This window comes from Diadema antillarum, unplaced genomic scaffold (genome assembly GCF_040938485.1).
Source record: "Diadema antillarum isolate AM-2024a unplaced genomic scaffold, OU_Dant_1.0 seq00001771_RagTag, whole genome shotgun sequence".
Lineage (NCBI taxonomy): Eukaryota > Metazoa > Echinodermata > Echinoidea > Diadematoida > Diadematidae > Diadema > Diadema antillarum.
In genome coordinates, this window is record NW_027272452.1 from 1 (window position 1) to 17,384 (window position 17,384).

The 17,384-nt window shown below is 40.4% G+C and overlaps 1 protein-coding gene across 1 annotated transcript; it reads right to left on the reverse strand.

The window, feature by feature from the left end:
- Positions 1–1,723: 1,723 nt before the first annotated feature.
- On the reverse strand, positions 1,724–16,673 carry LOC139712190 (staphylococcal nuclease domain-containing protein 1-like). Its single transcript, XM_071624029.1, has 15 exons — positions 16,614–16,673; positions 13,810–13,959; positions 12,337–12,460; positions 11,467–11,548; positions 10,698–10,855; positions 9,716–9,807; positions 7,868–8,029; positions 7,277–7,383; positions 6,893–6,983; positions 6,236–6,358; positions 5,305–5,471; positions 4,251–4,434; positions 3,447–3,588; positions 2,819–2,928; positions 1,724–2,039 (listed from the first exon to the last, which is right to left on the reverse strand). The coding sequence occupies exons 1-15, from the start codon at positions 16,662–16,664 to the stop codon at positions 1,821–1,823; spliced, it is 1,962 nt and encodes a 653-aa protein (XP_071480130.1). The 5' UTR covers positions 16,665–16,673; the 3' UTR covers positions 1,724–1,820.
- Positions 16,674–17,384: the final 711 nt, after the last annotated feature.

A 17,384-nucleotide genomic window follows, 5' to 3' on the forward strand; every position in this document is an offset into this window, starting at 1 on the left:
ACAACACTGGGCTTTCCAATACGGGTCTATCACAGAACTTTGACTTTAACGATGATTTGATATGCATTCCAATTGTGTGAGAGAGACAGTCTAGGTACCCCATGCTAGTGGGATGATATTTAGCTCGTCAAATGCCAAAGAATCACCATGCTAACTTTCTAACCGACTACTGGTCATCATGTATCAGTTGGATTCTCGGCGCATCAATGCATTTACTTCTGGAATGATGTCATTGTAAACAAATGTACCAAGGAGCAACAGTGACAAAAACATGAAAAGAGAGCAACTGGACAAAAAAAAAAGGGGGGGGGGGGGACAAAGGGGGAGAGGGGAGGGAAGATGAAGGTGGAGGGGGAGAGAGGCAGAAAATATCTATAACCATAATGGGAAGTGAGTGACAGGAGGGAAATGGAAATGCAATATACATAGTTTGTACAAAACCTTGAGAAAGCAAGAGAGAGCAAGTATGGGGGGGGGGGGGGGGAGAAGAGGGGTGAAAGAGAAAAGGGGGAGGATGAGAGAGAGGCAGCTGACAGAGCGTGAAACGAGGCGAAATGAAGGAGAGGTGTGTGCAACTCAGACTAACGAGATGTTGTTAATCACATGTCACAATGAACTGTGATTTCATGCAATAATTTTGAATGGAATTTTATTGTTTGTCATCACTGTTGCAGCAAGCAAGAAATTGCAGATGGTGATAGAATGAGACAGGTGCAGGTGACCTGCAACAAGTATAGGTGAAGGGGGAAGGCAAAGTTAGCATCAAAGAAGCGGGACAGTTATCAACACCAGTCAGTCATGCAACTTGGGGTCTTTTGGCACACCTGAAGTTTACTGGAGAGAAGTAGGCCTTTATGCACAAGTACTACATGTTTCTGGAGCACAACTAACATGGAGCGTTATAACATTAACCCAATCTAATAAAAACACAAATACACACACACACAAACTCACAAACAAATTCTGGTACACACAGATTTGGGAGAAAATGAATCCAGCACATTAAAATCACCCCATGATAATGTTACCATGTACATGTAATATCTAATCTCACCCAGTTGTAAAATTATGAATTTCTGTATGGCAAAGCTGTTCACTCAAACTTAGTGTGGCTACTCAAGGCAATCTACCTGGCACAGTGTATCAAACTCGGTAAGCAATAGATTCCCGGTACCAGAAACACATTATTTTTCCCTCCTAATAACAGCCTTGTCCAAATCATATCACAGTGCAGTGCAACACACAGCAGTAAATCAAATCTCTGCTCCGTTATTCATTTCATGCTCAAAGCAATGCATGTCAATTCAAAGCCCATTCTGTGTTGTCTGTGGAAGTGTGCTCATGTGATTCAGGTAAGTGAATGATGCTTAAATCTCTCTGCAGGAGGCAGCAGAGATTTTGAACACTCATACCCTGGTTGCTAAATTAAACCTAGAGATGTCACCATATTGCATGCATTTTCACTTGACCTTTAACACCATGGCCTCAAACTTTCTCTAGAGAATCTTTACTTGGTAATACATGGTACACTATGTTTCATGAAAACATCCTAAGGCATTGCAGAGATTGTGGGGGGGGGGGGGGGGGGGGAATACCAAAATGTTAGAATTTGACCTTGACCTATGACCTTGACCATGTACACCCACAAGAGGAGAGGCACAGCTTACATACACATGCCAAGTGCTCTTCTTTGAGATCTCATTTAACTGTATGCCACTACGACAGAAAATGAACAAAAGTAAACACAACTGCACCAACGGTAGGTGATGATGCCCCTCAGAACTAGGAGTTCACTTTTAAAGAGCTCCATAGATGTGTGGCTATCGAGTAACCAATGGAATCAAACGTACCTTGAGCTTCGCAGTCTTGGCCTTGGCCTCGGCGTCGGCAATCTGGCGGGCGTAGTTACTCCTTTCCGCCGTGAAGTGCATCTTGGAGAGACCCTGCTCGACCAGGGATATGGAGAGGTTGACCCCGTCCACAAAGAGCCAGCCAATGAAGTTGCCTCCTTTGTCCATGCTCTCTACCTCAACCTCAACCTGGTATGACAGACACGACATCATTGTGACCGGTGATATATCACATACTCCAATCACACTGTGAGTTGGACTTGCTCATTAAATTGAAAAACTTGAAGTCTCATCACACTAACATATCTATGTATAAATAGGCATAAATGAACACATCAATGAATGCATGTCACATCCCCTCTGCTGCTTTCTGACTAACATCTGATTGCAAATTTGTCCTACAGACGACAGGATAGATTTCTGCACATCCATATTGCAGCAATTTTGGCTACGCAAGCAATGAATGGCTCCCAAAAATTTGGCTGCATATGAGTTTGACTTGCAGTCTCCAAGATCTCAAGCCAGCATGCAACGATGCATCTCAGAAAACATCCTGGAATAGTAAAACTTTTTCTTGGGCATTTATGAAAAAACAAAAAACAAAAAACAAAATTGCTCTTTGTCTTACTAAGCATCTCTTCAGAGCATATTAGCTTTACTCTTATAAAGTAATGGTGAAATATATTGTAATTTCAAACATCTATTGTGATGTGTCCTCTTCTTCTTCTTCCTCTAGTCAAGTACAGATCACCAACAAAGGTTATCATCATACTTTTGTGCTATACGTGGAAAGTAAGAATAGTCTTGCGTTTCCAATAAGAGTCGTCTTTCATGCTCATCAAAATGTTGCGTTAAGGTGCATAGGCTTGCACTGGGTAGGGAGTGCCAGAGTCTAATACAAGTCTGAACCATCCCTAGCCATCAATGTAAAAAACAAGAAGAAGAAGTAACAAAAGTGTCTCCCTCACCTCCCGCTGTAGACAAGTCTCTTTAGTGTATTGCAGGGCCTCATCACCAAACGGCTCTCCCTGAGTTGGGCCACCTGGGCCGGTGCGCGCCATGCGGGGGCAGCTGATTCCTACAGCGGGGTGAACATCAACAATTTGTACACACAGATGGTTAGTCTGGTACATCTCGATGCACACATTTTCAAGGGCACTAATAACCATCATTTTTCGTTGGTACTGTCATTAGAATTTCACAAAAAGACTGTTTGCTAGCACTCTCATTACAATACCCAGTCAGTGGTTTCTGGAGGACAGTGCAATCTTGGCTCTCAACACATGAATTCAAGAAAATCCGAATACCATAGGACCAATGATTAAGGTAGGATACAGCAAAGCACTGCGTCTATTCCGGACAGACATTACTTCATTTTAGAAAAGGCAAAGGTACCTTAGCAGTGACATTGGTGTACTTCTATTGCAAACAGGGTGATAGAATTGGGTAGACATCTTTCAAAATCATCATGCGACGGTTTTGCAAAGGATGTAGAGGGTGCGGGACCTACACAGGGAGAATGGACCACAAAGGACGAGTGGGACAGGCTTGGAGGCATGGATAGAGGATTGGGGTCCTGGGATTCATTGCACTCACCCGCCAAGAGGAATGTGATAAGACAGGTGTCCTTGGGGAGGAAGAGGCGCAGACGGGACCCGCTGGCCACAAACTCCACCACGGCCTCGGTGCGGCCGGCTCGCTGCAGGAACGGCAAGAACTGTTTGGCCTTCGCAGAATCCTACGTTGATTGAATGATGTGAAATGATGGAAAAAAAACAACACTTAATTGATGACACAAAGACACAGGAGTAATAAGGAGGGGATAGACAAGTGGCCATATGAATTTCTTTATTCAAAGCATTACATTTCTCTACTCCGCTTCACTGAATGCTGAAATCCATGTCAAATTTTACAGTTCTCTTTGACAGTGATTCTCAAATACAAGCAATAAACTTAATCCTTGTATCCAATGCATTAATTTCTGAGCAGAAAACAGAAAAAAGCAAAGCACAATAAAAAGTGATAAATCCTTAATTTTTATTAAATATTTTGTCTTTATCTTTCCTTTAAATTAAAACACTCTGTATGCAGCCATTCATTCTTCTGACTGTGGCAAACAACACTGTAACTTCCATATTCAAGCTGAAAAGGCAAAAAGTATGAAGATTTTCCCCCTAATTCTGTGGCAGTTGCTTTAGGCATGACATTATACAGCCCTGTCTCAAAACTTCCATCATGACAAGTGTGTAAACTGGAGATCTCTACAAATTAATATTCCTTTCTCAATGCTGTCATTGCTATGATCAAGAGACTGAGATACAGATAATGATATGAAATCAAGAAAGGGGGATAAAAATCAGGCACCAGCTCTTCAGAGACAGAGTAAAGATGACGACCTACCCCAGAGAGTTCAGCAACCCTATGAAGCGGCTGCTCCTTCCTGCTGTGCAGTCCTTTGACGTTCTTCTGCGCCCGACTCTCTGCAGCCAGCAGCTCGTCGTAGTGGGCTGACCGCTGGTCGTCGTCCTGTCGGTATCGCAGCACAGTGGCCAGGCCTTTGCTGACCAGAGCCTCAGCCACATTACTGACCGAACACAGAGACAAATAATGACCATGACAAATGACACTCTCTGGCACGCTCTTTCATTTTGGAGAACAGTTTCGACAACCCTTTCATTCCCAGCTCTTTTGTCGTCCTTTTCATATTGCACTTCCCTGTTGATATCCCTTTCGTTCTCAGTACCTCTGTACAACCTTAAATATTGCAGAAAAGTGTCTATAATCCTTATTATCAGGTCTTTTGAGGACCCTTACAAATTGCAGTACTGTATACGCCATATATTTCACGAGTCTAAATTTTCGCAAATCACGAATTCCCGATGATTTTGCGAGTGGTTAAATTCGCGATTGTGGAGTCCTGTACTGAACGGAGAGTATGTAAACGCGTACGTCACATCCACATTGGGATCAGAGTCAATATTTTCGCAAGTCTTTAATTTATAAGCTTTTCATTCCCAACTATTTTTTAGACACTTTTAAATTGCCATACTCTGTTCTCATTTTGGAAAACAGTTTCTATTATCATTTCATTTCCAACTCCTAATGGTGACTTGTATTTGGCAGAACCCTTTAGGTAATCCCTTCATTCTCAGTACCTCTGTAGACTCTTTCATTTTGCAAAACGGTTTCTATACCCCTTTTATTCCCAGCGCTTTTGTACACTCTTTTCAGAATCTTTGGGACTCTTTCAGATGGGGTTCCTATAACCCTATTATTCTCAGCTAATGTGCAGACGTACAAATATACATTCTATCATCCTAGTGAAAATACCTGCCAAGTTTGGTGAAAATTTGGCAATTCACTTGGTCCCCCCTCTCCCATCACTGAAAAATAGGTTTACTCCGCCCCTCTTGCCCTCTCTGGATCGGCTCAAAGGCGCCATCAATAAACTCACACTTGTCCGATGGTGATGGTAGCACAGGTCTTCTCCGGGTAGCCGTCGCTGGCAGGTTTGATGTAGTCCACTGAGATGTTCACCTTCTTGCCGATCAGCTTTTTCCTCAGGTACTCGCGGGCCTCAAACATGTAGGGGATGTCATAGAGTGGCCTGATGCGGCGATCCTACAACAATGTCCATAGGGCAAACCTTTTTCAGACAGTGCATTCTGAGGAATCATTACATTACTAGTACATGACATCAATTTCAAGATTAACTTTCAAGAGAACAAAATTCATGACTATGTAAAAGATAAAAGTGAGCCTTATCTGATGATGTCCTCACATCTTGATAGGCAACTTCAAAGGGTTACTCTAATGGGCCATCAGGGCAAAGAGTACCATGTGTTTGTGATTCTAGTCCCACTTTAAAAATAATAAACATTTCTCGCTTTCTAACATTTCAAGTAGTACACAAATGTAGCTAACTGCAGTTGGCGCAGTGAAAACCTGTGAATGTGAAGTAAAGTTCAATTTGAGAGAATGTCTCTGAAATAATGTCCCATTGACAAAACTTCTGTTCACGATCACAGCATAGAAACCACGTCACGTTCCAATATTCAAGCAGTTGCAGACAGTCAGACAATTTCATGTTACTGCTTGGTACGCTCCAGCAACAGGAGCAAGGATTACACATTTTAATGAAGAAGTTTCATGTATCAGAAGCAAAAGAAGTCATCTTTCAGAACCGCCAAAACTGCATTACCACACTGGACATCCGAGCCCCATGTCGTGAAGTGCTACAAATGAGCAGACGGCTCGTTATCGATGGTTACACCACGGCTACAAACTTATCTGCAAACTTGCGGGCAAAAAAAAAAATAAAAAAAATCAACAGCAACTCTCGTCAAAGAACAAGGGATATCTGTCTGGGAGGAATGAACACCAACCTTAGGTGCATCTTCTTGGTTGGCAGGCAGTCGCGGGGGTCGTATACTTGACAGCGTGAACTTGCGGAAGGACCCGTTTTCCAGTTTGATGACCAAGGCATCTGCATTCACAATCTCAACCACCTGTCAGGAGAAAGAAGACGCATAGTATCTTCAAAGGCGCAGTGGTACATATGTTGGATACTTCTCTCTAATTCAGATCTGACTAACATTTGCCTTCTCTCTCTTGAATATTTGAATCAACTTCAAAAATTTTCTATCGAGCCAGCTCATGACCAGGTACTTGGACTAATGTGAATAAATGTCCATGACTATATTTCTTTCAACATGAGTAGAGGTGAAGGTGAACACAAAATGATTGAAAGAAAACTAAAGAAGTAAACATTGTTGTGTTATCAAAATTCATACGGTAAAAGATACCGTGGGCACATGAACATTTCTTGGGGAAATAAAAATTACACTTTTGACATTTTTGGCTGCAAGTTAGCACAAGAGAATAAGCAGCGTAGAACTGATTCAAACCTGCATATGTTAGAAATGACTTGGTCGATCTAAGCAAGAAGGCTGGTAATGTGGCAAGTCAACAGCTGCTTTATTTCAAGAAGCATAAAATACACTTTTTTATGGGGGGGGGGGGGGGGGGGTACTAAGACATACCTTGCCAGTAAAGTTCTTTTCTCCAATGTCAACAGCCGCTGCCGGTGGGGTATAGTTCTTCCACAAGCGTAATCTCTTCTCCTTTGCTGCTCTGGTAGGGAAAATGCAAAATAAAAATGAGTCCACTATTGGTCTGGGAAATCATACATTTAAGAAAGAAAGTAGAAGAAGACATGGCATGTCATTAAGAACAATATTCATGTCTTTACTTTAAAAAACAATCACTTAGATCAAGCGGAAATTTAAAGCAGGCCATCTTGACAATAGTACACCTAATCCGTTTCTCAGTGTGGGTGCAAAGGGGAGTGCTTCTAAAGGGACAAAATAGCCAAGAATAAACAAATCCCCTTTTCAACTACGAAATGACACTTGAGCACTTCTTACTTTTCTGCGGCCCTGAGCTTGTCTGCTCCTGATGTCACCACTCCCATGCTCCAGTCGACGCAGCGGGCAAATCCCTCTTTGAGCAACAGCTCCGCAATGTTGCTGTTCTGTGAGTTGCAGGGACAGAGAGAGGCATGGGCAGAAAAAGGTCCCCAGGTAAGTATCTATCAGTCACTCAAAACATTGACTACGTGTATTTGAATTGTTCATTAAAAAAAAAAAATAGATGAAAATATACCTTTGGTGGGTTTCCTACAACATTCACACGTTTTACACAGATTTATCATTAGAGTAACACCAGGGGGGCATTTCATGAATTTGCTCTCAGCCAATCAGATGCAAGGATTTCAGTGGCTTGTAACAGTTTGTCAGAAAAATATCCGACCAAGATGCTTCATGAAATGCCCCCCTGATCATTCCAGGAAAATGAAGTGCAGCAAGTTGACAAATATGATTTTACTACCTTATATCCAACAAAATTTCAAAAAGAAAAAAAAAAAGAAGAGAGCAGTTTGTCAAATGTTACTTAAATAGGGGTCATTTTACCGGAATATTAAAATGAGATGCAGCTGAATGAAAGATGGGACTTACATTGACCGGATGCAGGACGGTTCCAAGGAAGTTCTGGTTGGACACACCTTCCAGGACGATCTTGATCTCTCGCTGCAGTAGCCTCGACTCCGTGAAGAACTTGGCCTGGTCAGCGAAGGGATCCGCCACCTCCACGTCCCCCTCCCTCTTGAACATGGGGCACTGCGCGGCATGAAGTATAGGAGAGGTTGCCGTGAATCAGGTTGAGGGAAGAGTTGTGAAGGGGGAGAGGGGCGAGGTATTAGGAGTGACGGAGTGGGGGGAGGGGGGGGGGATACATACAAGCCAGTACAATTCACAGAATGTAATGGGATGGTAGAGGTTATCAAATGGGTTTAAATAGGTGTAAGTGTGACAGACACACATGATGAAGACAGACGAAGGTGGGGGAGGAGAAAACACAAGGAAAAAAATATAAAGCAAAGAAAGGTTAAAGTTTTATATAAATGAGACTAACTCGCTGAACTAACAGCAAAGTATAACAATAGAAGGAGCATGTCCGGAAAATCTTCTAAACTCTTCGTACGCACTCTGTTCTGATTTTCAGATGGCCCCTGTGCACTTGTTTATTCTATCATGTGGCAGGTCACCTGACCGTGTCACGTGACCTGTGCATGTCTGAGAGACAGGGTGCTGCTCCAAACCAATGGAGCCTGCAATCCCTATCCCTAGGGTGCAACTCATCATCAGCAGAACAGTGTATTCTAGTCTGACTGACTGAAGTGAAACAACTCAAAAAATAAAGTAAAATCTGTTTTAAAAGAATATTCTAATAAAGTCAAAATCAAGCAAAATACAAACATTAAAATTTGAATCCCAGCAGCTGCATCTACACTACAAAGTCAGTCGATTACAGTTCTTGAAATATCCTTTGACCACAGGATTTAAGAAGTCACATAGCGCTAGCCAATATGACCCTTGCCTGTTTTAAATTTGAATTTCACTCATTTGCAACAGTTCGGTTCATAGACCAGCCAGGGCATCCAATGATAATACTTTGCAATGTTGGCCTTCCCATGAAATCAATGCCTTCTCACTATTACATTATTTTCCAAGGCATTAAACTTTTGAATACAGAGCAAAATGATGGAGCAAGTTATGAATAAACTTACCTGCCTTAGGACACTTTAATAGGTCAATACTGAATAATTCAACCCTGGTCTGCACTAGGCTAAAAAACACCCAATATTTTATGAATTTAGACTGTGAGCTGTGTCTTAAAAGTAAACTAGTGTCGTCTTATGACTCATGCATGCCTTCTGAGATAATACTGTACATACCATATATTATGCGAAAATGGTATCTCACTAATTTGGAATCGTATGCCAATTTGGAGACACTTAAATTTGTTATCGAAAACCACATTGACGAAATAAGAAGTATTATCAATTTTCATGACAAAAATTAGCTCTTTTCTACCTGTGCTTTGACAACTATGCATTTGTGTCACGGAGGCAAACTTTTGTGAGTTGTTAATTTTGCAAATAACGATTGAATCAAGGAAAAAAAAGCAAAAAAAAACCCCAGAAAATAAAGTTTGCAAAGTGATAGCTTGAGGGGTAGGCAAAATCCAGTCAAACACCTCAACACATTTCATAAACTCAAGACCAGAATTTTCTAACTTGCACTGATGAAATTCTTATGTTGAGCATTTTTTTTTTTTAATACTTAATGTCGATGTAGGGCAATTTGCCATTAAGCTCAATGAGAATTTGTTGAGGTGGTTTAAATTCAGTCCATAAGTTATGCAAATTTGAAGTGTGTGAATGCTTCCTTCTCGACTATACCATGTGGGATTGATTTGAAGCATGTTCGTGAATTCGTATTAGGGGTGTCCATCACACTGACCTTTATCCCTGACAGCATGACCGTGATGTACTGGAACGAGGGCAGCAGGAAGGCACGAATGGTACAACCGTCTCGGACATGCTCCACGATGGCTGTTGAGGAAAATAAGAAGTGCCGCATGTTTATCCTTATGGGTGGGAGAGGAATGTTTTTGTTTTTGCCCGTTTTGTGCCTGGGTGTTTTGGGTTTTGTTTGTTTGAATGTTTGTTTGCCTTCTTTTTTTTTGCATGTTTGTTTGTTTGTTTGTTTTTGAGGGGTGGGGGAGGGGGTACATAGCATTTCTCTTCTTCCTTATTGTGCTTAAAACATTCTCAACACATGTACCCAGTCCCTGGAATAAAATCTGGGCCCTGTTGCATAAAAGTTGCAATCAAACCTAAGTCAGAAAATCAAACATACGTCTGTGAATACTCAATTCTGATTGGCTGATACCCGACTTATGCTTGATTTTCTGACTTATGTTTGATCGCATCTTTTTATGCAACAGGTGCCTGCACGCATACTGTTTTGAATCCAATCAATCAACTCTGTGGTCACTATTCCGGTCCAGGCACCTCTGTCCAGGATGGACACACGGTACACTCCTAACTACAATGAAATTTTTGTTTGTTTGTTTTTTTCTCACTTCTATCTATCATAAACAGAGATCCAATTGGTGACTGCAGCTACGTTCAGACAGTGATCCTTAACTTTGAGGATAAGCTTGTAGTTTTGTATACAGCGCCAAGTGTAGCATGGTCTCTTGCGTCACAAAATGACAATTTCACTATGAATTTGTTTTTTCATTCACAAGTGATGTCAATTTTGTTAACAAAATGACAGATTTTGTGATGAAATAGACCAAGCAACACTCGGCACCCCATATTACTCAATAACTTATTCTCGCAGTTAGCTTATCCTCAAAATTAAGGATCACTGTCCAAACCTAACTTGTGTGTTTAATACCTTAAAAGGATTGACATTAGGAAATTGTGTGACTTACCATCGAGAGGCTTCTGGTGCTGGGAATCCACCAGATGGCGGGGATTCTCCACAGCCCAGCTGATCTCTCGTATAGCATCTGGTGCTTGCTCCTTGGCCCACTTGCCTTTCCCAGCAGCCTTCGCGAGATCTTCAAGGTCACACAGGCGCGACTGATCACTGGAAAGTTCAGGGTGTTTTTTAGTCAGAAGACAAAGGTCCAAAATAAATGACTGGTCATGGAGAAAGACAATGTACACACTGTACATATGAAATTACAGCACTTTTATTTAAATTGGACTGTAAGTTGTTTGAAGGGATGGTATAGTGTTGATTGAGATGGGGCTTCAGGTTTCAAACTTCTTTCGTGAGATAGTGAGAAACTTTTAATGAAATATTAAAGAGAATACAATTCTATGAGTTCAAAGTTTATTTGATGAAAATTGATCTTGAAATGGTCTAGATATCCACAAACAAAAGAGGTCCCAATACAAGGCGGGACTCACCTTTCATCAGGACCACTTTGTTTTACTTTGTTCATCTCAGCCATCTCATAACGGATTTTCATAAAATGAAATCCTAGAAATGTATGCTAATATTTCGTAAGAGGTTTCTAATTATCTCGCAAAAAGTTAAATCTGACTCCCCCCCCCCCCCCCCATTTAAACAAAAACTTTACCATTCCTTTAAACAATCTACGTGCAGAAACTTACCCACAATTGAAATAATGAAACAATATATGAAAATGTAACTTGTTGTGTCTTACATGTAGATATGAAAACTGTACTTACTCGCTGGGTTTTATGCCTCCTCTCCTTACTTCAACAAGTCCTTCTGACACTATTCCCTCAGTAACGTTCTCTGCAGTGGTATCTGTGAATGATGAGGTTGGTGCATTAGCATTGTATATACCACTTTGCTGGTTACAGTCTAGCCAGTCTCTACAAATCAGTGATCCACACATGGCTTTAATAACATGTGCACTGCAGGAAAAATATATTGGTATTATCTTTTCTCTCTTTTTTTCACCCTGAACAAATGATACCTGAATCACTGAATCAACAATGCATCTACCGTTGGTCCTGCATTTAGCCATGACATGAAACATACAGTCGAACTATCTTAATTACTTTGTGAATAACATAAGACATTTCTTGTACTTTTATTTGTCCTCAGCAATCAATGTATTATGTCAACAACAAAAAAGTAAACAAAAATGTTTGTCAACACTCCAAAGGTAAATAAATATTCTGACAGATGCTCAGACTCTAGAGAGTGGTAATAGGGAGCTTCACATTTTTACGCAGTGGACGTTAGAGGAAAAAAAACACATGCTCAAGACTGCTTATCAAAATCAATCGCACATCGTCTGAATTTTCACAAAGGTTCTGGGCCATTTAAGCTGCTCAAATTCATGACGCAGAGAGCTACACTGTACTTGATGCAAAGATCGTATGGGGGGTGCCTCTGTACTTTTTATAGGCTGTGTGTTCATGAAATATAAAGTTACTGTACTTTGCGACACGACACGACGCAGAGAGAAAGGAGAAAGGCCAACACAATTATTGTCTCAATGTCCGTGTCGTGAATCTAAAGCTCCCTAATGTCAAACAGCACAACCATAGATTAGCCATAGATATCTTTTATCATTCTATACGTACCTTTCCCTAAGTAGATGCATCCATATGCTCTTCCAGATCCTGGAGCAGTGTACTCAATAGTGTACCCAACGTGTTTGCCCAGGAGCTTTTTCCGCAAGTATTCCCTGGCCTGCCACGCATATGGCTTTTCACAGAAAAATGACATAATATCACACAAATAACTTTCACATAATGGTATGAATACCCTTGAAAAGCTTTGAGCTGACAAAATCATTCTTGCATACATGAATTGTATAGCATTTAAGAAACACATCAGATGTCTGTTCCACTAATTTTTATGAACATTTTAGCAAGCATGAAACAATATGTGACCGTGCACCTCAAAACGAACATAAAGTCGCACACACTGATTTTGCGTGAGGACTGAAAATAAGTGAAATGGGTCAACCTAGCCGAACTTGCCTTTTTCATATTTTCTGAAAGAGCGGGTCTTCTTTTACATTATGCTAAAATTTGGTATCACAAAATGGGCAGGAAAGTGTGTGTTTTTAGCAGTTTATCTCGAACATTTTTGGTAGAATAGTGTGATCACAAAATTTTGTAGGTGTGTCATTAGAATCCCTTTTTCATTTCTGAAAAACCTTGTCCACACTTTTCACTTTCAATTCTAATAACTTTTGAAAGGATAGTGCTACTGCTTTGAAAGTTGGCATTAATTATGGACAGAATGTGTTAATGAGGCATGCTTAATTTCAGTTTAAGCTGACAATCCCTTCATTGTTGTTACTCTGGTGGTTTACTTCCTGTTTTTTGTCCCATTCATCGCACAGCCAGCACGGTTTGGTAAAGATTAAGCGCTTGAATAGACACTGTACTTCAGAGCCTCTTTTCTCAGTTCATACTTTTCCTGAGTTTGTGCTTTCTTTCCAATATTTAGATAGGTTAGGAGAGTCCATTTGATTTGAGTTATACATCATTTTAAAGCTTAAAGTCTGCTCTTTCAGAATATGGTCTTAACTAAAAATTCATGTCTGGCGACTTTTTGTTTGTTTTGAGGTGCAGGGTCACATATAGTAAAGTCAATGGTTACCTCACAAAATAATGTACTAGTAAGTCACATGTAATGATGAAATGTGGCAGACTGGAATCCCCAATATTTGAGCTCCAACATGAAAATGAGTTTTCAAACACTTTAATTTTTTTTTCTGACAGAATCCTACTTCAATTCTACATGACATCTAATTAATGTAATGAATCAATCAAAGTTATGGACAACGTGAAAAATGCTTCATGCAATGTAGATGACATTGGGTGACTTTCTTCAGAGCAAAATTTGCACTTATTTTCTCACACTGGGGGTTTCCCAAAGAGAACTCTTGCATTAATGGGATAGAATAATACTCAGTGTTCAGATTCAATGTCAACAGATTAGAATGAGTGAAGATTCTTCACCTATGGCATGATCCTGCTTCCACTGTGTTTAACGACAGCTAATACAATAAAAAAAAATCAAAGACAATGTGAGAGACAAACCTCATCCTTGGTTGGAATTGAGTTGTCTGCACCGGGAACTGCTCTGCGGGCAAGCTTTGGGGCAGTGACATTGGACAGGCAAATTTGCCTCTCTGGGGGAGGTCCACCTCGTGGTTGATCCCTGATGATCACAGAATCACCAGACAACACCTGTGAAAACAAACCAAGGACGAGAGCGCCAAAGTCATCAATGATGGGACTTAAAAGCAGAAGACACAAATGTATTTTTGACTGTTTGTGGTAGGCCCTACAGCTTCTGTTTTAAACAATTTCAGCTCTGGGTATATGGCTACTTGTATGTATGAATTAGCAGTTTGACAAATCATGCATTTTGTACTCATGCATACCAAGAATCTATGTAAGTTGATAAATCTTGCTTTGCAAATTTTCTGCAGTAGAATCCATCTATGTCCATTGCTATTTAGTCCATAGCTTTCATCTCAATATTAGGCTAAAAGTACTTTATGAGAAAGTTGACTTCAAGGTACATAAGTGGAGGAATCAAAGTAACAGGTCATCTTTTCACATGAAATTAAGCTGTAAGGCAAAAAAAAAAAAGAAAAAGAAAAAAGTGCAGTTCCGATCGCGTGAACTTCTGATTATTCAAAACGGCCGTCAGTGAAAGAGGATGTACCGTTCGCACACGATGCATATAATTAGGCACGTCACTCGCGCGCACCCAAAAATCAGCCATTTCAAAATGATCGTGCGTGTTCGGCCATTTTCATGTGAAGTGAGTGATGATACTGGGGTCAGAAATCACGATTATTTTGTCAAATTTTTGAATGATGAGAAATAAAAACATACATATTTAAGAAAAAAATATCTGTTTCTTGCGTGTCTGTGTTGATGTGTGTCTGTTTTTGATGACAAATACGAAAAAAAGAGGCTTGAAGCGCGGCTTACCGACACGGTCAGGGAAGCTCGAACGGCGATATCTCGGTGGCAACCTCCGCGCCACGCAATTTCGTAACCTGTTTGTGTGTGCTTTCTGCATCGTTTCCGGGTGCCACACGTAATATATCTGGAAATGAGGTTGCCAATCACCAAGCTGTATACCTTGGCATCGGGTACCGAGTCCCGAAATTTTCCAAGATAGCGACTCGCGCCGGCAAGCAACGGGAAGGCAAGAAGATGTACTTTTTTACCCGAATTTGCTCGAATATCTAAATTTCGATATCAGATTATTAATTTTGAAGTATTTTCCTTTCATTTGATATATGATTCATTTTTCAATTATTTTCATGGCATTTGGGACAGCTTATTGTTTTCCGCCTTCCACTCTTTTTTGCACAACTTCCTACGCTACGCTACGGCCGCGAACCACGAGTCAGGGTTTGACCTTGTGCAGCGCTATGCCTATCTTTTACACATGTTAGCTGGACTTAGTTTATTTTTCAACAAATTTGACTGGCCCGTCAGTGATTTCATGACCAAATTGAGGTATTTCCACGCTTTATTACAAGAAAATTACAAAATTCTGAATGCTCATTTTTTCTTTTCTTTGTGGTATGTCCAGCTTTCTAGCAACTTGACGGTGTTTGGGCAATTATGAATTTATGATTTTTTTTTTAAATACTGGGTCAAAATGTGCCAAAAATGCAATTTTCCCAAAATGGCTGAATTTAGGGTCTTTTTGCGAGTCTTATTTTTCGCATAACTCGAGAACGAAAAAACGAATTTCAATTTTTTTTTCTGTTTTGTGTTTCTTTTATGCCCCTCCTTCCTCTGCAAACGGTTTTAAGTTAAAATAAAAAAGTTTTAAAAATGGTGTGATATGCCTAATATAATCTTCGTTTTCGGTATGTTCGCGTTGTGTTCGCTTTGTTGTTGCTTACCATCCTGGTACAGCCCTGTAACATGTAGCATTTTTACAGCGACTCGGCTGTGTATACACAGTGTAGTTATGTGTGTGAGTCAGCAACACTCAACCACAGGCAAATCGAAAATGACTGATATCATTCTCAAACCAGGCCAGGCAGTGCAGGTGCACACACACACAAGTACAAAACAGAACACAGTGACAGACAAGTGTGTGACAAGTTTCCAATTTTCACTTATCACTTAACGAAGATTTCCGGGTTTGGCCCAAATCGGGCCTCGGGACGGGATTATCTCAACACTACAATGTACAGTTGACACTACAGAGGCTTTAAATCTAGATTCCAACTACTAAATAGTTAAATGTTGCCTAAGTTTTTATATTCTACGAGTAAATTCATTTGTTAAAATTTGTAAATCACTCGGCTCAAGCCTCGAGCACCAGTCCATATGCTGGTCACTGCTGCTGGTCTGCTGGTTGGAGCTGGAGAAAGGGCTTTTTTTTTTTTTTTTTTTTTTTTAACAGTCGATTCTAACTTGTCTTCTTGTGAGGCCTATCCAATAATTATCGAATATGAATGAAAGGCAAAGTAAAGACAATCAGCGCCCAATCTACAATAACTGAAGACTGTATAGTATCACTGTACGTGTCAGACATTTGCAAATGCTTTCTTTTGCGTTTGAGTCTGCTGTTTCGAACTGCATCGCATTCATTCACACACGCCGGAAAAACATATAGATTCTAGCACACGTAAACCACACATGGTGCACGCAATTTACTGTGGATGTGGCGTGGCGTGGCAGGCTCGACAGGCGTACCACGCACACTCAACAGGTTCATCATGATCACCTTCGTCAAAGTTTTGAGGCAGCATAAGGCACAATAAAACTCACTCTTACAAAGCTTATTAGGATATACACAGAATATTCCAAATTTCATTAATCTTAGCAATATCAAAATATTTTTTCAACGAATTACTCACTTGTTTCACAAAACCATCTTGGAAAGCTGGTCGGGGGGCTGGGTTCGCCATGTCGAACGACTCGTTGACTCGATCTTCTTTGCTGCTTGCACACGTTGTACCCCGGTGGCCTGAATTAACGATCAAATATCATCACTTACTCATGAGTCGTTGCCAATTTAACAATCTGTAATGATTTTGCTGCAGAAAGTAAAGTAGACGCGTTTGCAGGCCCAGTAAACAATGTATTGCAAATAATACATCCCTGTTTTGATTTGCTTTTAGTTGTATTCATTCATAAGTCTGTGAAACATTGTAGTAGGGGTTTTAAGCCCCCTAGCTTCCTTGGGCTGCTTTTTTCTTATTTGTTTTTGTTTTTACTTGTTAGCGGATTTGGGGAGAGAAATGGCAACAAAAATTGTAAAGACTTTTTACTTTTGCTTGTCATAACCCGTTGTTATTGGATCATCCCCCCCCCCCTTTGCAAAAAGCATCATCCGACCCTGCTATTAGATATAATTAAAGAAATAATGATCAAGTGAAAGTAATTGGATGTAGAAAGAAGAATGAATATTGATTTATTTACTTTGTTCCGGTTGATTTACATACTACGAGATTTACAATTTACATACAAAAAAAATATACTACAAGATAGGCCTATACTGTAAACTCATGCTAGTCCTCCCCTTGAAGTCTGTCATGTCCATACATAGCGGTAACAATGAATGGATCCTACTTATTTACTATTTACAGATGAAACAAAAAACCCAGCTCTAGTGCTTCAAAATAGTT

Excerpts from the sequence above, each read along its gene's own strand:
- LOC139712190 (XM_071624029.1), bottom strand. The coding sequence starts at position 16,664 with ATGGCGAACCCAGCCCCCCGACCAGCTTTCCAAGATGGTTTTGTGAAA. Across the intron at positions 12,461-13,809 it reads CAATTCCAACCAAGGATGAG|CCATATGCGTGGCAGGCCAG; the intron begins GTTTGTCTCTCA and ends TTCTGTGAAAAG. Across the intron at positions 4,435-5,304 it reads ACCATCACCATCGGACAAGT|TAATGTGGCTGAGGCTCTGG; the intron begins GTGAGTTTATTG and ends GTGTTCGGTCAG.